We start from the raw sequence: 23,149 nt of genomic DNA on the forward strand, positions 1-23,149 counted from the left end.
GAATAACGTGTGATGAAACTCACAGAAACACTGAAAAGTTTCAGTTTTACTCAGCTGCAGAAATCTAGACCAGATCAATGACACGTGATCAAAGAGAGACTCTGATTGAGACACCTGCCTGAAATGTAATGCTTTTTTTTTTTGTTTCAAACAGGAACAAAGCACAGAGATATCTAAAACACTGCAGTAATATTAATGCACATGGATTATTTGGGGTGGGCATCCTGTCAGCCCATTTTGCAAAATGCCAGTAACTTTTCTAGAAGTAGGTGATGAGAAAAACAAAGATCCAAGCTGTTCATTCTCAGCCAATTATGTCCCTTGAAAATAATTGCCTGATGACTATTGTGGTAGAGGACTTTAGTCTCTGGAGCAGACAGAGAGACATAAAGACAACGCCTGGATGCTCAGGGATTTTAAATCCGCTTCGAATTCTTAAATGTATTATTTATATAGATAATTCAGACACACACTGAGAAACAACAAATACAAAAACATGAAATCTGAAGAAGCAAACAAGAAGGCCAACATCCTAGAAACATAAAGACGACAGCTAGTGTGCTTTACACTCAGTACACAAAGTACTTTGGATAATTGCTCGTATCAGTTAATGTATAAGCTGTTTATATAAATCACTGTATCCTGCTCACAAATTTGTAATCTGAAACAAACAAAATGTACTACAGATGAATGAGTGTACGTTGCTCAGTATTCTGTTGCTGGGGTTTCTCCTCCCTGTGGAAACATTTTATCACAGTTACTGTAAACAGGATATGGTTTCTACTGTACAAGCACCAATCCAAAAGTGATGTACCTCAGTGTCCTGGCATGCTGCTGCACATGTAAACACACTGATTAAAACCTGATTGCACAGTAAGCGGAGCAGTAAGTTGTTTAAGAATCTGAGAAATGCAACATTTCCCATGATATTTCTTTTGCTTGTTTGCAGATTGTGCTGCAAAAACAGCCAAACACTGGTTTCTAGGCAACATACTCACACTGTTTCATACAAATTAGGACAAACTGGGACGATATTAGAGGCAATAATCAAAAACAGTCTTCATCACTGTGAAGACTTGAAAAAAGGGAGTTTTCCATTCAATATAGAAAAAAACCCCCCACACATTTCTAGACCTGAAAAATGCCCTTTATAATGAATTAGTTACCAAATAGTTTCAGATAAAGTTTCTTTTCATTTATTAATCAACTTATTGTTGAGGTTTTACACGTTTCACGTTATTTGAAAAAGGAAAATCAAACTTACGGTAGACAGACATGTACTGAAGATACATTGACTGAAAAATTCATTATTGTAGCTAACAATTTATATCATATAACACTGAACATGCCACAATATGCAACATTCTCAAAAGGATGATATGCATTTCCAAAGCCATCTATTCACTGGGAACACTGCTTAAAATTTTAACATTACACTGTGCAATTCAGGAACTGCAAGACAAATGTATAGACACATTATACCGTCTCGTATCTAGTTACAATGACAAAGTTTTTTCAACATCAAGAAATGACAAAAACATTTTTTTTTCTACCAAAACAGTTCTTCTAGGAGCAAAGCCAAAGGGCAGTAGTCATGCAGTCAAGGTTTGGCAGCTTGGTCTGTTATTGTCCATAAAATAGGATGTGATATCATCTAGTGGTCACAATCAGTATGAGATAGTATCAGATCTCAACTGAGCTACTGAGAACAATTCAGCTGGTGGAGAAAATCTAGATCATTATCTGGTCAAACTGCAAACCCACCTTTAGTGCATTTAACCCTCTCCTGCAGATTGCATGTCCTATTTACTCCCCACTTCTTCCTCATTTTCTTTGTCACAGTTTAAAAACAAATAAGAGACAGCACAGTACTTAAACCTGCAGTATTAACTTCATGATTTGCCTGTGTTTATCCACAGATACCTCTAGAAGCATTCCGACGACCAGGACCTACGAGAATCCCCAAACCGAAAAGCTACAGCTCCCAGAAAGGGACAAACAGCACGACAGCAAACCTGGGACTGCAGAACAAGAGTCAGCCGTCGCACACTCACCTAACCACTGGGAAAGAGCAGCACACACACGTGGCTGCAGCACACAACAACAACCCAAATCTAGTGAACCGCCGACTGTGACATCTATGATTTTTTTTTTCCTTTTCATTTTTTGGTCACAAGAATTTTTTTTACCTTTTGGTATAAAAGGTCAGCTTACAGTATAGTTTATCTACACTAAAACATCCTCATGGTTACTAAAAATGTTGTTTTGCATAAAAACTATCTGCAACAGAAAAATAACAGTAAAATTAAAACTCAATACCACTGTATTCTTTTTTAATCTTTTAAGATAAAAACTACTATTACCTGATCCTCATCCATGGTGCTCTGAAAACTGCAAAATGCAACTGCTTATAGTGTCAGTACTATGTCCACTGTGTAGAAACTATAAAAAACATTAAAAAAAACATTTTTAGAAAGTAGTTCCAATGTGGATTCATTTAATAAATGAGAGTAAATTATTTACAGCCACAGATTTGTGTGAGGATGTCACTGTGATCAAAATAAATGAAACTAAAGAGTAATATTAGAACACTCAGTGTGTTATATTGTCATGTTGAGTATTTGTGTTCATCTTTAATAGGTTTATCTGGTGTTAGATACAGATAATGAAATAGCCATTTATCCATTTCTAGGGATGGGACACATAGATATTTTTAAAGTGGCAATAATGTACAAAAGTGTATAACTCAAGTGTTGTAATGCAGCTCCTGGATAGTGATAATCTCCAAAATGTGACCTTTGTGTTATTTTTGGTTATCAATAAAGATTTTTTATACCGTGAATAAGAGTAATGCCTCTGATCTGATTAGAAAAAACTATTAATAACAGAGCAACAGAGAAAGTGACAAACCACAATAGAACACAGTGATACTATGAAGCTGAATAGGTTAATATTTGCATTTTTCAGCAGAGTCAGCTCCAGATAAAACCAACAATAATGTACAGCACGTACACGTAGAGTGTTCAGCACATTGGTACTTTAAACAAAAGACCTGAGAGGACAACACAGGACCGGCCAACACAGTATAAACCACTGTCTAATATCCACTGCGATGGAAACGTCAGCAAACTGCACGTAAAACAACTCATAAAAACCAACAGAACCACTGCAGCAGCATTTAACTCAAGCTATAACTAGTTTACAGTGCAAGAGTACAGAAACAAAGACTGAATTCTAATGAGTAAAATCAATCATGCCGTACTATACAGACATTTTGATTTTGGTTTTGCTGTTTTCACAACAGTGTTTTGTTCAGGTATTATTTATAATAAAATACGCAGGTATAAAAACACTTCCTTAAAATCCATGGAGGGGCCGTCTACCTGATGCTGGGAGAACACTGTTTTTGAGTAGTTGTGCGACGCATTCAATATCAGGAAACTGCTACTGATAACGTACTGATAACTGATAAAATACGTTTTTAGATATATCACTGCACGGAAAATTTGTCTTTTGAGATTTCCTTATCTTTGTAATCTAAAAAGAAAAAAACAAAAAACAAAGAGTGGTGTCCAAACCTCCTCGTGTCTTGCTGGTGTGTTGTCACTGATGTCCCGTCACTGATGTCCCGTCAGAGCAGAGTTGATGGCTGAATGCAGCAAAGCCAGGAAGTGGTCCCTCTCCTCACCTCTGTCTGTGGCACACACCCAGGAACGGCGAGGACCCTCCAGGACAAAGGCATGGCACACATCTACAGAGACAGACGTTAAAGCCAAAGAAGGCCTAAGATATTATAATTATATACTGAAAAATAATACATATTCTTTTATATGGGACCAAACTTACAGCGTGTGTGTGTAATCTCTCTGACAGCCAGGCTGGCGAGGGCCACGGAGGCCAGGAAAGTGTGCATGCTCCGCTGAGCCACCGTGAAAGGTGTGTGATGCACATTTCGGCGCGTCAGCACCAAAGCATCATTAAACAGGAAGAGGCCCACATCGGACACCTGCTCATAGGTCCTAATCAGGCATATACACACAAACAGACAGGACTGATGTGGGTTAATGGTTTAATTAGATACATATGCATTGTTTCTGAAATGCTGTAATATGGTTACGCAAAGTTTCCTATTAATGTGCTGCTACAAAGCAACACAAAAGCTCTATTCTACAATATTTAAACATAAAGTAATATTAATTTATACAAATGTATATGTTTTTTTATTTATGCAAAATAAATATAGGTTTAATGAAATATTTTCTGTTCTCTAATAAACTATATTTGAAGTCTTACATGTTGTAAGGTTGACTTATTATACATCTAAGTGAAAAATCATTCCTGAATATAAACTAATAGAAATAAACTCTGAATCAACAGAGGAATCCTTTGGGTTGTTACCTGAGAGAGTCTGGAATCTGTTCATCAGGACTCCTGAGCAAAGCAGCATCCTGAGTTATTATCAGCTGCCTGTTTCCTTCACTGAGGTTCTGCACACACAGGCAACACACAACACAGTCATATTGAAATACTGTTACTCGAGCTTTATGGCGTGCATTTTGAGAGTGTGTGGAAGAAAAGGAAACGGAGAGAGAGAGAGGGAGATGTGTTTTTACTGGACAGCCTCGGATCATCTGCTGTGTTTCCTCCAGCAGTCTGTCTCTCTCTGAGTTACGTTTCAACTGAAACAGAAAAAAATTATATAATTAAATGTATAATTATTGCACTGAGCACAGTTCTGACAATTTAATACAAACTACAGTATATGTATTGGAGCAGAATAGAAGCATTTGCAACCTGGCATGTATGCGTTTGTGTTTCCTGCTTGTGACAATGGTTGTAATTAAAACACTGATCAGTGGATCTCATGGTTTTTACGCTATTTAAATAACCTACAGTTTTGTTTTGTTTAATAGTGGTTCAAGTTTCATTTCTCTGCATTTTAAAATATGTGTCTGACAAGTGTAGGGGTCTTACCTTCTGTATGAATTCTCTGTAGCGTAGCAGTGTGTTGAGGGCAGAGGAGAGGTGTGTGTGGTCAGGGTGTCCGGGGTGTGTGTGTAAAGACAGAGCTTGAAGCAGAGTCACGTACTCCTGTATTCTCCATACTGGACAGAGCAGCAGCTCCTGTAGGCTTCACAAACACACAAATAACAACACAACATGTTTTTACACACTGTGGTTTGATCGATGCACAGTGTTTTTGGTCAGATGTGGATAAAGATTGGAAACAAATACAACATGCAAATGTACATGAGTGTATTGTTACCTCAGCATGTGTGTTGCAAGAGTTCTGTCTGCTCTCTTCAGGAAAGCCCGAAATGCTGGTTTCATCTCCCTGCACTGACACACACACAACACAAAGTCCTTTTTTCCAAACCATTCACCAAAACTGTTTGTCTAAAATTCAGGCTGTTTATTAAAGCAGTGCATAGATCAGACAGAGGCTAACGCCTTGTTAGAGTTCTGTACAAAAGTCATTAGCTTGAGGGGCGTCTAATTTGGCTTTACCTTGTCGATGGTGCACAGGGCAGTGGTGAAGTTGTTCAGGTAGTTGGTGTAGACTCTGAGACTCGAGCACAGTTTTACAAACACATCTCCAATACACTGCTCTGCACCCCACTGCTGCAGCCTGGACTGTAAATCTACCTGAAACACTCTGCAACAAACACACGCACACACACACACCTATTATGTCAGGTCCACACAGAGGGAGCAAACAAGACAGCGCCATACAAATATGTGTGTGTCTGTGAGTACCTGTTGAGCTCCAGGATTTGTGTGACAGGGCTGAGGATAATCTGGACGTCGGCACAGCTGAGAATGGCTCTGTTGGAGTTCAGAGCTGCTGTGAGGGGCTCCTGGTACACCTTAAACACAGACCAGGGACATGTATCAATGAAATACCTTGAACCTTTCCTCAATAAAAGAAAGTTTAACCGTCTAACCTTTTTGTTTTAATGTCAAAGTCTACGATTATCAAGTTAAAAAATGGAGAGTGTACCTTCAGCACAGCGCCCAGTCTCGCCAGATAAAGGCATTCACTGTGGTGCAGCTCTCTGGCAACTACACCTCTCCAATCTAACACCATCTAAAGACAAAATAAAGAACTGTAAACATCAAGTGTGCTCCTTTAACCTTCTATGGATGGACAAATTCAATGTGCACACACTTGTGGTAGCTCAGGAAGTAATCCCTGAGAGCTGTGGGGTGCCAACGAGAAATCATCTGCTCCTCTGGTTCTCCACTTGTCTTCTCCACTCCTCTCTTCTCCCTCTTTCTCCTCAATCCATCTTGTCAAGAAAACAGCAAGAAACTCCACAGGCCTGGTCTGAAGAAAATATGAATTAGACACTTGGACTGATTACTTATGTTTTTTTCCATGGTCTTATGGTACTTGTGTATAACAAAACTTTACAGTCATTCCCACCTCTTCCTGCCTGGTGAGAGCAGTGAGTCCCTCAGTCAGAGCCACACCTAGATCTTTAGACACAGAAATCTCCTCAAGGCCGATATTCTCCCACAGAAAATTACCTATAAATATATGAACGGATTCTTCAGAGAGTTTACAGGACACAGAGTATGCACACATGTGCTTCAAATTGCTAGTGGTCCTACATGTGCGTGAGACCCACCCAGAGCTCGGCCCCTGGCCTGGAGGCTGACCTGCTGTAACTGTGGCCCCAGGCGGCCCCTCAGCTCCCCCAGAGCCTCCTCCATCCACATGGCCTGTCTGCACCAGCCCTGCAGCACACTCTCACACACATACTGGTATGCTGGGGTTGCTGGTTGCTGGTTCAACGACCCGGTACACACTCTGCTGTCAGACCACTCACTCAGGACTGGGAGAGGGTAAGTGGACAAAGAACAAAAACATGTCTCTTGTGGCTTTACTGTGACGCAGTTTTTGTTGATCCAGAGAAAACAATGGTTACCACAGAAACAGAGAGGGCGGTTTAACACTACAGCTAACAGAGGCTGAACAGCTGCTCTGTCCGAAAACTGCAAAATAAGAACAGTTACAACAGTCTTGTTTTGTAGACACATTTTGATAACAAAAGGCTATTTCCTGTGGTTTCTTCACAATAAAAGCCATCTTCTGTATTGTGAGTTGCTCATTTGTGTGAGCAGAAACTTAACTACACTGTATACAGTTCCAATACAATGTAAAGAGAGTGAACAGTCAACAGACTGATGTTAATGAGATACAATTACACTGTATTACATGCACAAATGTGTGTTTCACAGCTGAGTCAAAGTCTTGTGCATGGGAGACTCACTGTTCTGGAAACTTCCGGTGACAAGACCCATTGGCGACCGAACCTCCAGACCAGTCAGAGTAGAGAGAGTCTGGATGATAGCCATTCCTGATGCTATGGGACAGAGGGTAAGCGAGACAGAAAGACAGGGAATGGACATTAGTGACACGGAAGCTGCAACAGCGACAGAAATACAGATTACTGAGATGTATGTTTGTCCCAGCATCCACCTACCTGATGCAGCCAGAGGGGAGAAGATGTCAATCCCTCCTCCGTTCTCAGTTGGTGCCACCCAGCCACAGAGTTTTTCCCAGAATTCTCTATGGTCGGGGGTCAGTAAAGTCCTCTCTGACAGGCTACTACCTGAAGGGTCAAAGGTAAAACAATGAGGATAAGTAAACTGAAAAAAGAAATCTGAAAATAAGGTTTCTTAATATGTCAACTTTTCAGAAACTAAGAATTGAAACTTTTTTCAGTTTAAAGAAACTGCAGCTCAGCCAGATTTATTTAACTTAAAACATTAATGTTGTTAATTCAGATATTAGCAACCAGATAAGGTAATGTCACTATATGACAAACAGCATGAAATAAACACAAAAACTATCATTAATTTTCCAGTAGAATCTGCCTACAGATGGTGACTTCATGAGAAAAAAGGGTAACTGAGACGAAGTAAATTAATCAGTGTCCCACACTGTTATGTTGTAGAATCTATAAGGCACTTTGAATGTATATGAATCAATTTTAAATTTAGATAAAAAGGGGAGTCCAAACTCAGCTAAAAACTAAAATTAATTCAAGATTTATGATAATCACTCTTGGGCCAGCTCTTAGCGAAAAGATTCAGAGAGCCAAAAAGGTGCTATAATAATAAAATAAGCCATGAAATGCTTTTAGCAGATGTGTTTCACAGTATCCTGAGAGATAAACCTCTAGCAGTAAAGGCTCCAGTTGGACTGGAACTACCCTGGCAGTGTGTCCACACATTAAGATACACAGGATTATTAATTCTCACTGTGAAGCAGATGGATTTCCTCCGTTCCTCCTGGAGCTAGCAGGCCCAGCCTCTGAGCCCTCTGCCCTGAAACAGCCCTCTCCACCTGGGTTAACAGGGCTGAGAGAGTCCCCCTGTGGTCATACAAAACCACAACCACTCCTGCCTTTACACCACTCAGCACCAACTGGATTGAGAATAGGGAGAAAGAGAAAGAGAGGACAAGGAGGAATGTTTTTTTTTTTATCTTCCTCTTTATTTTCTTCTATCTTAAACAAAAGAGATCGGGGATTGGGCTGACAGAATGATGGGACTCCTATATTTTCCTCTTACCTCATAAGCAGGAATTCTGTTGGAGATCAGCAATAATAGGACAGGAGTGGTGCGATGGATGGCTGAGACTGAGATGGTGTGTTGTGGTGAAGGTCTGCAGGTGAAGGAGGACAGCGCTCCAGTGGCTTTGTTCGGTCTTCCAGTACAACAGGATGTATGGTTTGATTTCATTAATAAATCACAACTTAATACATTAGACAGTCTTGTGAAGCTTGCAATTTCCAAGAGACCTGCTATCAATCTAAGGTTATGACAGTTGCAGACGCTCACCTGAATGAACTGGAGGCCTGGACTGCGTCCATGCTCTGAGGCGCACTCATGGACTGTCCCCCATCCAGGCTAAGACAGAGGCTGGAAGACCCAACAGTCTTTGGAGGCCAGGAAAGGGAGGACCAAGAGCTGAAGGTTATCCCCAAGCTGGACCTCCCTGTCTGGGTACTTCCACCTCTGGCTTCGTCTTGCTTTGTGTAGCTGCCCCATGCTCTCCTGGTTCTCATAGACAGTCCTGCAAATATCACACACATTAGCTACTTCAGCTTTACTTGTCACAGACGGGAAAAACAAAACATGGGACACTTGTTTCTTTTTCACTCACTCTTCTCCTCCTGAAGTTTGTCCCAAATCATCTGCCTGATCTTCCTCTCCTTCCTCCTCTCTTCCTCTTCCTCTGTCATCCCCGTGCTTTGCTGGTTGAGAGTCCCGTACTGCTCTGCTGCCTCTCGTGGAGTGAGCCAGTCCAGTGTGGAGGTGCAGGAGACATAGTGGTTCTTCCATGCTCCAAACTCTTTCTCTCCAGGAGAGTAGGGAAGGAACCAGCCTCTCCGGATGCACCGGCCTGCCCAGATACAGTCCTGAGGAGAGGAAGGATCAGGGGGTTCTATTCTTGTTATGAAGACCTGATCAATGTCCCAAAACTAAAATTCAAATCTCTCTCACCTGTTCAGCCAGGACCCTCCAGTGCCAGCTGACTTGGGCGGCAGAGCAGAGATCACGAGGGGACAGAAATGACATTACATACAGGGACAGAAACCGAGGCAGCACCACGGTGAAGTCCACTTTAGTCACAGGGACGGTCTCGATCAGCAGATCCTTACAGTACCTGCTCAGATTATCAGGGGATTTTCATTTTAAAGCTTAGAAACATAATTAAATTAAACAACTTTTGTGTCAAGCTGAGAAGAAAAAACAGCAGCTGAGAAATTCTCCACAAAAAGATGTGTGAAGGGTGGCAAGAGATCAATAATGAGATGGTTATGTGGGTGGGAATGACCTTACTTTAGCTGGGACTTGGTGCAGCGTGTGAGCAGAGAATGCAGCAGGTGTCTCCTCTGCTTGTCAGACCACAGATCAAACCAGTGGAGCACGAGGTTCATCCTCTCCTCAAATAACTGCAAGTAAATGGAGACACAACACCAACGAAGTCCAGACAATCAGTGAACAACGTATGGAAGCTGCACCTCATTGCACAAGAGTCTGACTGCTTTGCCAAAAACTACAGACTGGCTTCCAGGACACTGATGAAGACCATGGGAATAGCAAAACTCCACATGCTTATTAAAAAAATAAAGAGACCAATGATTTGATAATGAAAAAATGTTAGTCTGATGGAGACATTAATAAAAGCATCATGTAGACTTTTATACACAAGACTCTATATATTGAAACAACTCATATTACCCTGATTTATTATTAGGAGTCAAAGAAAAAGACATGTTAAAGACCTCTGTCCTTTGCTGACATTGAAATGGTGTTAATGTTCCCTGGGGATAGTTTTGAGGAAGCGCTTATGTGAGTTTGTTTTCAAAGCAGGATAAATATTTTTTCTCCATTCGCTGATACAAAATGATACAGTGAGTCAACCTGCATGTCAACAAACGCAAATTGAGGGACTTAAGCCTGCGTGTTCAATGTTGGACAAACAATTTAGCCTTCATTTTACCGAAAGCAGAGAGGAAGTTTGAACACCTGTACCAAACTCGTTAATTAACCAAACCTTACCTTACGGACTTCGCGCAAGAGATACAGATAACTAGAAAAATACAACACATTATGTGTTAAAACTTAGATGCTTCAAATCCAGTCGACAACATTATTGCGGCTTTTTTTTTTTTAATTACTCCATGAAGTTTACATTGCAGGACATTATTACCGAAGGCTTTTCCTGTGAAACTCAGGCGGATAATTTGCCCGCTCCTGCCACCTGGTGACCATTAATGGAAACAAACATAACATCACTAAAAGTTTATTTCATAACCCTTCAGGATTCGTCCTGTGCTTGTTCCTCTGACCTGCAGGTTGCTCTGCTTGTTGTGCAGCGGAGTCCAGGTGCTGAAGCGGGTTTCGGGCCGCAGGCTGTGAGCTCGCTGCGGCTCGTAGTCCGTCCCGCTGAGCTGCCACCGCTTCACCGAGTGAAGAGCTGATTTCAGGTTCGCCTCCATGTGTTCAAACAGGCTTTAACCTCACTTTGAGTTCTGTATCAATAAATGAACCCCCAGTTACTGTCAGATTTTACTCTGGTCTAAGGAAATACCCACAGACAGGCTGCCACTGTGCTGCTCTCTGCTCCCTGTAACCTTAGAGACGCATCAACAAAAGGATGCGCACATTCCTTCACACTGCCGAACACCTGACACACCCCTCCTCCTCAGACACAACCAGGAAACAGGTTACCATCAATAACAAAAGTCATTCATTGTTAATGTATGTTATCCCGAACGACATGCTGTCCCAATGTCAATGCATATTAATTTATTTTATGTAATGTAATGTAATGGATAAGGCTACTGTACATAGACATGGCCATGATGGACCGTGAGAGGCACTTGATCAACCAAATATCAATAATCTGCCAATAATGATTTAAAAAATTCACAAATTGTATTTAATTAATGAAGTGGTGGATATTTTTCTATGATAAACAATTTCAAGAAAAGAAACTGCAGCAAGATGCTTAATAATTACACAGACAACTTCAAGGGTGGACATGAGATGCATGATGAAAGTTGTTCCACACGTCTCTCACACTACCTCCCTCTAACTACAATATTATTCTTCTTAAACAAATGTAGCCAACAAAGTCAGACAACACATTTATTAATAAGTCGATAAAAATGAAACCACAAAACAGTTAAAACAGTAAAACACTTCAAAAATAATCCCACTACCCCCAACAACATTGGTTAAAATACATAGAATTTACAATCAAAGCAGCATCAAGTGATTATATCATTTTAAACACAGAATCCAAACCTAAAATCAACGTGTTCTATGAAAAGGTCAGAAACAATAAGGCAAAAATGATCAAATTAAAAAAATTAAGGCATGGTTGTGATGTCAACATTTGGATTATTCAGTCTCCTCCAGCGTCTAACCAACACACCGGTGATCATGAATGTGTTTTGCATGTGCAAATATATTCAACAATGTGCTGGAGGTGATATCAGGCCACTCACATGTAGCAAGAAATCATATGCAAAATGCAAACTGGGGTTACTGTCACCTGTAAGATACAGCGCAGGTTCGATGGTCAGAATTTACTATTTGTTTAAATGTTATTTTTGGCAGATTTAATGAATTTTACAATAATTTAATTAAATCAGGAAATACTTTCTAGGTTTATATCGTCTCAGGTAAGATCTAAGCTCGTGTTTAAAGCTCTATGTTGAGAAACAACTATAAACATATTTCTGTGTGTATATTTTGACCTGTGACAACAGATCAGACAAAGTGCAACTGAGCAAGTTTATATCAATCCGAAAATTGCTAAAGGAACAAGTTTGCAGTTAGTTCAATTTCAACAAAGCCGATGAAACAAATGCTGAGGATATTCTTTCTGGGACTTGTGAATTCATCATATGTTGGAAACAAGCTACAGTTCAAAATGTCAATATCACTTTGGTTAGCAGCATATTGCAAATCTAAACTATTGGAAATTAGTGAACTGACGACAACCTGACTATAAACAGGCCATCATCGGGATGCACCAAAGCCAATATGTAAAATATACTGCACTGTTGGTCAGACAGTAGTCTAAGATCTCTGTGATCTTAAACCCCTCTCTATAAAACTCTGACTAAAAGAAAAAAATATACTGATTCTGATTTATTAGAGGAGGTGGTGAAATTCAATCATAGCTCGGTAAGTTCATTACTTTCATCTAGATTAAGATTAGAGCCATTTTCTACTTGATATCAGCCACTGTATTTGGGACTCACTGCTGATATATGGTGAACAGTGAAAAATTAAGCCACTGGCACATTCTTATTAGGGCATCTTCCAATTTATCTCTCCCCCTGTGCAGACAGGGAACGCTGGTGAATTACTTTGTTGCCATTTCTGGCATAATACTTAAGAGAAATAGGGCCTAAAAGCTTGCTTTGACTCCACCTCATCTGTTTCAGCCTCTCTGGGTGGCATAAAACAAACAGTGGGGTCAGATGAGGATGAGAAAAAAAGAAATGATAAAATCACATGCTGGCAGTCCTCTGGATCTCTTGGGTGTCAGCTAGATTCAGCTTCTGACTGGAGAAGCAGGGTCAAGGAAAAACACAGGCAAAAAACTTTTTTAACAAGATCAGCGCTGAACAGACAGGAAACTGGAAGGTAAAGAGATTTTACTTTCACTTCTGTGATGTCTGAGGACTGGTGAATGTTAAATATCAAAAGGATACATGGAAGAGCTCAGTTCCTCAAGCTGTGAAGAAAAAGAATATTTTGTTTTTATTTTATTTTATAAGTCAGCTCTTTGTGTGGAAATCACTTTACAGGACGTGGTGCTGACTAAACTCTTAAAGAGTTTAACACTTATGAGGGAAAATAAGTAGCTAAATCCTTGCTGGCATCCTGAGCAGTTACACCCCATCAATGAACAGCTTTATCCAGGATGATACGAGGTAATGTGCTCAGTGTGGTGTATGACAAACATTTCTGGAGCTAAACTGTTCCCCATCTGTAGCTCTGCAGGGTAATTCAGCAAAATTGTGGTCTGGTCTAATAAAATATCCGAAGCTATAACATTTGGGTATCTTACAAAAACGCTGCTTAACAAATATAAGCAAAAACACCGCAAGGACAAAGACAGAACACTTCAAAAATACTATTGCTGTCTTACATTAAGAAGTAGCTTGTCCATGTTGGTGTCACAGGCCATTTTCCTCTGGTCCTCGGGCATTTCGTCTACCTCACCGTAGAGGTCAAAGTGCAAACGGGCCAGCTTTTCCTGCATCTCTCTCACATGCTCCATCTGGCCAATGGAGCACTCGTTGCCTGAGAAACAGGAAACATGTAGAGCTGGTTTCAGCTGATATTTGTTTCCTATCATCTTGTTTGAAACACTACTTTCCTTAATCATCTGCCATACTCTATACAATTTATTCCTAGGCTCAGTTAACATGATATGTTTGTTGTCATCTGGATCTCTAAATTTGCACAAGGCTGTTTTCATCTCAACATATTTGTCAGACAACGTGTGCGCCTGTGAAATGTTCTGTTATTGTCTAAATTACCAAATGCTTGAAGTTTCCCTGAGTGGAAGTCGTTGAGAAGACTGAGCAGGCCATTTTCCATCTCCTGCACATCTGAAACATCTGTCAAAAAGGAGTGCTGGATGATAGGTGCTGCCTGGCCCTGGTTCTGATTAGCTTTACCACCCAAGCCCACCTGGTACCTGGGTTTATCCCTGGCTCCCCTGAAAAAAAACACAAACAACACAAAACAGTCAGAAAGGAGTTCTTTCGCTTCCTGTAAACCAGCTCTGATAAACATCCTCAATTCCTTTGTTTTTTGTACAGATCCTACCTCCTGCTCTTGCTCTTTTGGCTGGAGTGAGTCCCCATGTTGTAGCTGTAGCCGACGTGCCGTCCCCCGGAGGAAGCACTGTTCTTCCGGCCAGAACCCCCGGTCGGAGCCGCCGTGTTGGTGGAGGTCCTGGGACTCTTTCTCTTTAGCTTTCGCTCCTCCATAACTTCATGTTACGGGGCTGCCTAGTTATCGTGCTAGAGGGTGAAACACGAAAGGCGGACACCAGGCACAGAAGTCAGCGCTATAACTCCGAGGCAAACCCTGCAGCTGATCCTGTAGAAACAATATCCTGAACAAGCTAACGTTAGCTCACTAGCTAGCTACCCGGTTGATCTTCAGCCTTTAGTATCAGCTACACACCACAAACATAAACCGATGGATATATTTACTCACAAAGCTGAGTATATCCTTTACTACCCGTGACACTGAAAGTTTGCCCACAGGACTGAAACATTTGCTAAAACATAGGAAGTTCCCTATGTAACTCGTAAGCTAAACAACTACCCTGCAAACTCTGAAAACTTCCTGTTTTGGTGGGACGCAACCGTGGACGTAAGCGACCCGATCACGGCCAAATTCCAAATCTCTAAGGATAATAAACTAACCTGAAGCACAGCATGTCATGTAATGTTTACACGTTATTTACATTGCTACATACATAACTTATTTATTTTCTCACTGAAAGTCCGCCGTTACTTGATGAAAGTGTCTCACCTGCTCTGCATTGTGTCCCTTCCAGGGCCCTGCAACACGAAATGGAACTGGGCCCAAGACTGATTGAGTTCTATTATGCAAGGCGAAAAAGGATTAATAATAATAAAGAATATCATCTTAAACGAGGATAACAGTTTTTAGGTTTTCTTCTGCATGCGGCGCATTTAAAATGAATTAAAATTGGAGAGATATTCGCAGTACGTAATAATTTAGTATTTCAAGTGATCACGTTTATCACATCATTATCAGTTTTTATTTTATTTATTTTCTTATGTATCGCAGATAAATGAAATGTATTTTACCTACAAAGAGACAAAACAAATGAATAAGTTATGTTTTACTGGGGGATTAGGCGCAGCACTCAGTATTTCAGACCGTTTTGAATGAGGCGTAATGCCAGCAAACAACCACAAGATGGAGCCACGTGAACATCCAATAATGATCCTGTCCTTCCTTTTTCCTACAGATTTTTGAGACTCATCACATACTAACATTAAAAACAACACACAGTTCACATTTAGTGAATCCTGACACTCATGTAGCAACACCTCAGCCCTGATCTGCACAACTATAAACAAATTCTCAGCCTCACACTTTTTGCAAAACATTTAACCCACCTCTCTACATTAGACAGAACTGTAACATGTTGTAACGTCTTTGCCATTTCAAAGCACTGCCTTTCAAATGACCACAAATATGAACCAACACTTAGGTGTTTAATTGTAAACTCACCAATCAGGCATAACAACAAAAAAGCAACAGGTGAGTTTACCTGTTTGCAACAAAAATGGAAGGAAATGCTGCAGTAAGAGGAAAAGGAAAGAAGAGTAGGGAGAGGAAGAGATAGATGTAGATCTGGGGGAAGACGTGGACAAAGAAGACAAGGACCATGGTTTTGGCCAATAATGCGATACGCCTCCAGAGAAATTCAAACAAATATCCTCAGTGACCACACAGTTTTCAATAATGTCCATCAGGCCTCTCTATCAACACGGGGGCGAATCCTTAAAAAGCATCACATACAAATGAAACAACTCCACCGAGTGCCATTTGAAAGAAGCTCTGAGCGTAAAAGACCTGTGGCATGAATATGTGGAGGTAAGTAATGTACACTTCAGCACTGTGCACTGCACACAGAACCTTTTTACATGTAAATTTATAGATGGCCAATACTGAACTACACAGTGTTGTTTTTTAGAGAGTTTTGCAAATGGATGCTGATGAAATTCCGTCTGAATTTATCTTCATAGATGAGGCTGGATTTAACCTGACAAAAGAAAGTTATGAAAAAATGTTGTGTTTTTGTTTTTTGTCTCCACAAGTGTTTTGCTGTGTTTGTGTACAATATTCTATTTAGAACTGTGTGGTTGTGTGAATTGTGTGTAGAATTAATAGTATTAAGAGCTGATAAATTTGCTAAAAGAGTCAATTTGAACACTTTAATTAACTGTTCATGTTTTTTTTTTTTTATAAATTTAAAAAATATTCAAAATGCTGATTAATTAGATTCCAGAACACTATTAAAGCTTATTAAAGCTTAATATTTTGCACTGAATGAGGATTCAAGTTTGTAGGTGATGCTATTTCAGTCACAGACTTGAATAGCTACACAAATAGCTTATTTTATTCAGTTTTACGGCCACTGAAGGGAAACATTCCTCTCATTTTCCGTATTTGCAGCTGTATTGATGCCCATTGTTGGTATTTACATGCCTTTATGAGTCACTCTAGAGGGAAAATACCATCAGAAAGCATCAGATAAACATTTAATCTATATTAGAAAATGAATTTCCATATGCCGCTTAAAACCATGAACTCCTGTTTAGGGGTCACGAGTAAAATGTTCCCTAATGAGGATCTCTAAATATCAAATCTTTACATACACTTAAAAGTCATGTTACTCATGTGCTGTCCTTATCAGTGGACAGATTCTGCCTGCACACTTCAGTGGTCTTGCCACATTGAAACCCATTCACAGCAACCTAATAATAACCTCAATTCTTGGATTCAAAGCTCAGGAAATAATGCAACAGTAGAAGTTTGGACATAACCCAGTGATCAGCCTCATGATTTCCAGTACCCCATTGACACAGATTTCTGCTCACTGTTGCATTACAATGAGAAGGACATGGCTGTTCATGTGGGTTTCCCTCAGTGCTCCCTTTTCCTGCCAAGAAGGGTTTTCAGTCAGGCGAGCTGGTTGGTTTCTTGTATCTGTGTGTGTCCCTATTTCCCACATTTGGCATTTTTCCACAATACAAAAGCAAGGAAACTGAAACTTAAAGGCCCAGAATAACTATTCTGTTTTTAAACTATTGTTGTAATATTAGTAGGCCATTAGTTTCTATTTTCAGGACCGTACTGTGACCAATGAACAATTAAAGGGGTGAAAATTTCCTGAAATCTTGAAAAAGTTTCAGCGTTTTGGGAAAACTACCTGCTGTGGAAAATGGACTCAAGCTGGCAGACAATTTTGCTCTCTCACTCTCACACGTCTGTGTTGTGTTGTCTCTCCTTCTTTGTGAGCTTACGCGCGTGTTTGTGTGTGTGTGTGTATATGTGGGTTTGAGTGTCTCTGTGTGTGTATTTGCTTTGTGACAGTGGCTGAGTGAGGTGAACCAGGATAAAATGTTACAAATGAACACATTTCGACTATCGCGTCCACACAGCCATTAACTTGGTGGATGTGTACACACACACAGACACACACACACACTTACACACACCTATCTCTCATCCATAATTGCAGTGTAGGTGCTGTTTGGAGTGCTAGCTACTAGTTAAAGCCAGTTCATTCTTTTCTCATGTGCACGGCTGCTTGAATTATACATTAGACTGTACACGAATGACAACTCGTCTAATTACACACCCCGTCTTACTGCTAATTCTAACTTACCTGCCTTTCTAATGCAGCATTATTCCAGTATTTTAACAGACATACTTTAGCTACTGAAGACACTGCAATTTGGGTCTAAAAGTGATTTAAATGAACGAAACAAAAACATAAAAACACATGGCGGTAAACATGATTCGCCTGCATGCGATGGGAAAGCTCTCTTCACAATTTGATTTAGATAAATAAAAGCTTCTGGGTTTTTTTCTGTAATAAACGATCTTATTATTTCACTCTGAAATTAAATCTGTCTTTTTTATTTCTCTCTCTCTGTGGACTTGACCCATAATCAGTGCAGAAATGTTCATGTTGTATCAATCAGGAATAAAAGTATGAAGGCCGCTCTATTGTTTCTATTCATGTGCGTGTTCCATGTACATCCCTGTTCGATACTGTATATCCCCCAGAGTGACAGGACACGCAGGGGACTTGTAAAGTAGACACTGTGTATGTGCGTGCATGTGTGTGTGTGTGTGTGTGTGGGCACGGGTCTATTGGGAATTAGGGTTAAGCAGAAGGTTACAAGTGTGTGTGTTTTCATCTCAGCAGCTGTGACCCAGAATAAGATGTGTTTTTATCCCTTCATATTCCTTCATCTACCTCATATACCTCTCACACACACACACACAGACACAGACACACACACACACACTTGAACTGAGCGTTTCCTATTAAAAATGAGTAGATTTATATCCTTCTCTGTCTGCTGTATGAATAAATGTTCTATTTGTGAGGGAGAAGTCTTGGCCTTGTCTTCCATTTGTCCTCAATGCAAGGACAAGGAGCAAGGGACACACACACACACACACATTCATGTAACCTAACCCACAGTATGCTAATACACACAGTGGGACTGGCAGAGATGAATGGGGGAGGTGGACAAGAGAAAAAAGACGAAAAGAAAGTAATTAGAAAAAATATGAGACATTTATAATATGTGAGGGCTTTTCTTGGTTTTGCATGGCTGACTGACTTCCATAGAAACATTACTGAAAATAATTTAGATGCAAAGTGTTTAACACATGTAACACTGCGTTTAACATTTAATTCCTTTACACACCAAACAAATTAGAACAAATGGGGGAAACAATCCTCTAAAAGCAACGACTCACCACAAAACAATCAGTGTGAAAATGTACAAAAGTGCTGAAATCCTTATTTGAATTACCGTGTATTCAATCTTCAATAATGTACCATCAAAAAACTGACTGACTGATTGACTTCCTACCTGCCAAGCTGCCACTGGTTTAAGTAAAGAATAAAGTAGGTATCAAGTTGCAAAGACTTCCTTGTTGGTACAGTATGTGCATGGAAAAAGAATAACATTAATTTTGTAGCTTCTATTAAATAACCTTACGATTAGGAGCCAATTATCACATCTTACTGAAGATGTTAGCGTTTCCTTGAGCACAGAAACAACAGTGCTTCAAAAACAGTCCCTTCTTGCAGTTGCATTAGCAATTATGCAACAGTAACATTGTGCTGGCAAAAAAATAAAAGCTCCAAACAGCAGTGATTAATCTATCACATGCAAGTGTCTGTATTTTCATACTATATTTGGCTGTAACAGCCTGTCACAGCTGCTGCTTGTCTGGGAAGAAGGATATCTATCTAAGAATTTATGGAAACTGGTCAGCAGCAATGTAAAAGATAGAAATCTGTCGTTAGGGGACTAACATGCACCAAAATGACCACACACATGATTCTTGAAGTGGTCTACAACCACTTTTCACCATCTTTATTGGTGATAAAAAAACAGCATGAATAAATAGTGGAACAATGATCCAACAGAAAGTGTCTAGGACAGTTTCAAGAGTTGAGGATGAATAACACTGTAGAGTATACGTCGCAAAATATTGCTCCAAGATTTGGGCCAAAAAGTGTGTATTGAAAGACAGACATATGAGCTCATATAAGTCACTATTATTTGTTAGTGTACTTTATTCTACAGGACTGTTTCTCTCTCCTTCCATCCACCTGTCATCTCAAACCCTGTTGCCACTCTGCACATCCTTGTATCTCCTCTTTAACTTTCGCCTCCCTCTCATTCAATTTCCCATTTCCTCCCCCTCTCCTCCTTCCTCCTCCACCACCCCCCCCTCTCCCATTCGCCTCTTCCTGTACCCCTCTCCACCACTCTGTAGAGGGTCCAAGTGACATTTGGCTGTCCCCTGCCTCGAGGGGGTCCAGGAGATGCAGACGTTTTTGGCAGGCAGGCACAGGGACGCCTAGGGGTCCTGACGGGGACTCCTGGACTAGGAAGAGAAAAAAAGTACACATCATAAATTGCACCCGCAGTCAGAAACACACATACGCTCTCGGGGAGCACATGCATAAGCAAACAATTGCACAAACGGAGAAGAGCTAACACAGACACACACTGACACATGTAAATGTGTGCGCGCACAAACACTCGTGCACCTACCAATCAAACACAAGTAATGAAGACACAGTGGATGGTAAATGTGAGAAGGCGAGGGAAGCTGCCCCCATGGAAAAGTTTGGAAAACAGTGAATAAACTGGGATTTGAATTTGAATTGCTGAACTATTGAGCTTCAAAATGCCCAGATGGCTTCACTCTGTCCTCCTTACTATCACACCTTTACTTAGTCTAGCTTTTTATACTGATAGCGATATCAGATATGAGACTGACACACGAATACATTCAGATATTACAATCAAATATCATCTGAGACAGACATCTGTGTCTGACGGGTCAAAAACAAATGAAGCTCCAAAGAAGATGGAGCTGAATATGAAAATTAATTAAATGAACAGGGGTTTTCTGTATGTGGGACTCTCTTCCATGACTGTACAGGCATGGTTACTATCCCTGTTGTTGCACCACCTTCTGCACACCAGAGGCTTGTCAGGTGTTCACATCTGTGAACCAAGTGCAAGATGAAGAGTAGAAAAATAAAGATTAATTTGTGTGAAATTACTGTCACACACTATCCAAAGAAATTCAAAACAAGGACTTGAAAAACAGACATCACGACTTGTTCAGACGGACAGTTCTGGCGGTGTGACTGTCCTCATCTCCCACCACTCACGTCCCTCTGAGATCACTCATCTGTCTATTTTCCCTCTCCACTCTCCTCTGTCTCCCGGGTCTCTTCAGAGAGATAATACGCTGGTCATCGGGGGAGAGACAGGGCGAGGGGAGATGGAGATGCAGGGCTAATTGCGGGGTGCCGGAGCTCATCGGTGCGGCACTGCGCACTGTTTTGGCTCCCCCATAATTACCTGGTAGCCGCAGATGTTTCACGCCATTGTTGTACACCCAGACAGAGAGGAAAGGATGGATAGATGGACGGAGAGGTGGGGAGATATAAAGAGGGAGAGACAGAGGCTGGGTCTCGCAGCCAGCTGCAAACTTCTACACACGAGCAAAGAAACAGCGACCAGACGCTTTCTCTCTCCATTTATCCATCCATCTTTTTACCTATTCTTTTATTCATCTCTCTCAATCCATTATCAAACCAACCCTTTTATATTTGCACCTTGAGTGTTGATGGGTGATAATAATTCTTTGTGCGTGTGTGTGTGTCTGTGTGTATGTGTGTGCGTGTGCATGTGCGTGCAGGGTGCAGCCTTCCCACTGAGGCAGAACAAAGTAGCATAATAACTCAGACACTGAGCTGACCCTCTCTGCTGCTCTCAAGTACACTTAATGGAGATGTGTGCGTTTGTGCGTGTGTGTGTGTGTGTTAGCATGTATGTGCATCTTTGTGTGTATGTGTGTGAGTCTATGTGCTGTATTTGAATATGACTGCTTCCACATTCCCAACTACGTGACTGTGTTTGTGCCTTTTCTTTTCCCCTGCGCGCGTGTGTGTGTGTGTGCATGTCTTTCTATGGTTGTGCGGACAAATTTGGTTCCAAAACCATCGTTGTGAGGACATTTAGGCCGGACCTCACAACTTAAGCCTTGGTTTTTGTTCGGTTTAGGTTAGGGTTAGGCATTTACTTTTGATGGTTACGGTCAGGATGAGAGACTAGTGAATGCACAATCAATGACTGTCCTCACAAAGGTAGTAAGACAAGAATGTGTATGTGTGTGCGTGCATGTGTGTGTGTGCACGTTCAAATAGCTGATCCCCTCCAGGGGTGAATTGTTATGGATGCTCTTCTGTTGAAATTACTGTTATTTGTTTCCTTTAAAACAAGCTAATTGCAGCATAGAGGATTGCTCTGTGTGTGTGTGCATGTGTGTATGTGTGTGTTTATTCGTGTGTGTCAATTTGTTTTCCTCCTTGTTTATTGTTTGTTTGTGTCGCATTGCAGACCCCTCCAGTTTCTTTAGCATGGACACATTTTCACACTGGTGTCAAAACTCATTCTGCTGCAGCTGTTGGGCAGCAATTTGACTTTTTAGCCATTTTTTTTTTTCAAATCTAAACTCTACTGGTCAACAAAAAGGAAAGGAAATTATATACACATGAATTGATTTAAAAAAAAAAATCTCATCCAGTGAAAATGATTCATTAACTTCTTGGTGTTGTTTTATACTCGGTTCCTGCTGAATAAGAAAAAAAAATACTGTAATAATAATACCACAGCAACTCTACAGGCACATTGTCAACAACATGCATCAGTTAACTTCACAAGATGATCACTCACCCAAACTCTTAAGAAGAAACTCTGCCGGCATCCGACCCTGCAGAGTTTATAGCCATGCTAGTAACTCTGTGATCACCAAAGGCAGAGAGCTTCATCGTCTTTAGACCATGAATGTCTGTAAAGAAAAAAAAAGAATTCTTGGCAATCCATCTAATAGTTTTTCAGATACTTCAGGCTGGTGGAGCAACTGATGCACTGACACTGTGAAAAAGTACAGCAAGTATGGTAGGTCAAAGTAGGTCTGAAGTTACACTTCATCTCTGAATTGCAGCCATTCTTATATGAAAATAGTAAATATCCACACTCATACAACAATGTCAAGCAGAGGCAGTGTGTATAAGAATGTGTGTGTGTGAGACAGGCTGAGAAAGAGAGAGGAAGAAAGAAGAAAGTGAGCCCACGCTGGTGTTGAGTGGGTTAAGTGTGTGTGAGTCAGTGTTAAGTGGGACATCTCAGACAGACAGGCCACCCATGTCTGCCAGGCAGGTGAGCCAGTGTCTCTTTATGTGTCTCTGTCTTTCTCTCTCTCTCACACA

At 40.7% G+C, this 23,149-nt stretch overlaps 3 protein-coding genes across 4 annotated transcripts in view; 1 reads left to right on the top strand and 2 right to left on the bottom strand.

Annotated features, from left to right (window-relative positions):
* filip1l (filamin A interacting protein 1-like) overlaps nucleotides 1-2,817 on the top strand; it is a 63,618-nt gene extending 60,801 nt beyond the window's left edge. The window contains exon 6 of the mRNA XM_041032525.1: nucleotides 1,920-2,817. Coding sequence (XP_040888459.1) covers nucleotides 1,920-2,135 — 216 coding nt within the window. The 3' untranslated portion in view covers nucleotides 2,136-2,817. The remainder of the gene's footprint in view (nucleotides 1-1,919) is intronic.
* Nucleotides 2,818-3,617: 800 nt separating this feature from the next.
* LOC121178235 (epithelial cell-transforming sequence 2 oncogene-like) lies at nucleotides 3,618-9,956 on the bottom strand. Its single transcript, XM_041032797.1, has 18 exons — nucleotides 9,859-9,956; nucleotides 9,520-9,682; nucleotides 9,179-9,434; nucleotides 8,854-9,088; nucleotides 8,584-8,719; nucleotides 8,272-8,437; nucleotides 7,491-7,619; nucleotides 7,278-7,370; nucleotides 6,633-6,839; nucleotides 6,428-6,531; nucleotides 6,002-6,088; nucleotides 5,758-5,867; nucleotides 5,509-5,656; nucleotides 4,975-5,124; nucleotides 4,614-4,679; nucleotides 4,399-4,487; nucleotides 3,847-4,019; nucleotides 3,618-3,751 (listed from the first exon to the last, which is right to left on the bottom strand). Exons 1-18 carry the CDS (start codon nucleotides 9,954-9,956, stop codon nucleotides 3,618-3,620), a joined length of 2,544 nt encoding a protein of 847 aa, XP_040888731.1.
* Nucleotides 9,957-11,659: 1,703 nt separating this feature from the next.
* ccdc28a (coiled-coil domain containing 28A) lies at nucleotides 11,660-14,905 on the bottom strand. 2 transcript variants are annotated; one of them, XM_041032532.1, is made up of 6 exons: nucleotides 14,776-14,905; nucleotides 14,380-14,576; nucleotides 14,088-14,269; nucleotides 13,694-13,848; nucleotides 13,254-13,276; nucleotides 11,660-13,104 (listed from the first exon to the last, which is right to left on the bottom strand). In XM_041032532.1, exons 2-6 carry the CDS (start codon nucleotides 14,541-14,543, stop codon nucleotides 13,050-13,052), a joined length of 579 nt encoding a protein of 192 aa, XP_040888466.1. In that variant the 5' UTR covers nucleotides 14,544-14,576; nucleotides 14,776-14,905; the 3' UTR covers nucleotides 11,660-13,049. The 2 variants fall into 2 exon arrangements, with proteins under 2 accessions (XP_040888466.1, XP_040888465.1); XM_041032531.1 differs by having other exon boundaries at nucleotides 14,380-14,899.
* Between the last annotated feature and the right edge of the window lie 8,244 nt (nucleotides 14,906-23,149).

The sequence above is a fragment of the Toxotes jaculatrix genome, chromosome 24, assembly GCF_017976425.1.
Source record: "Toxotes jaculatrix isolate fToxJac2 chromosome 24, fToxJac2.pri, whole genome shotgun sequence".
In the NCBI taxonomy this organism is placed as follows: Eukaryota; Metazoa; Chordata; class Actinopteri; family Toxotidae; genus Toxotes; species Toxotes jaculatrix.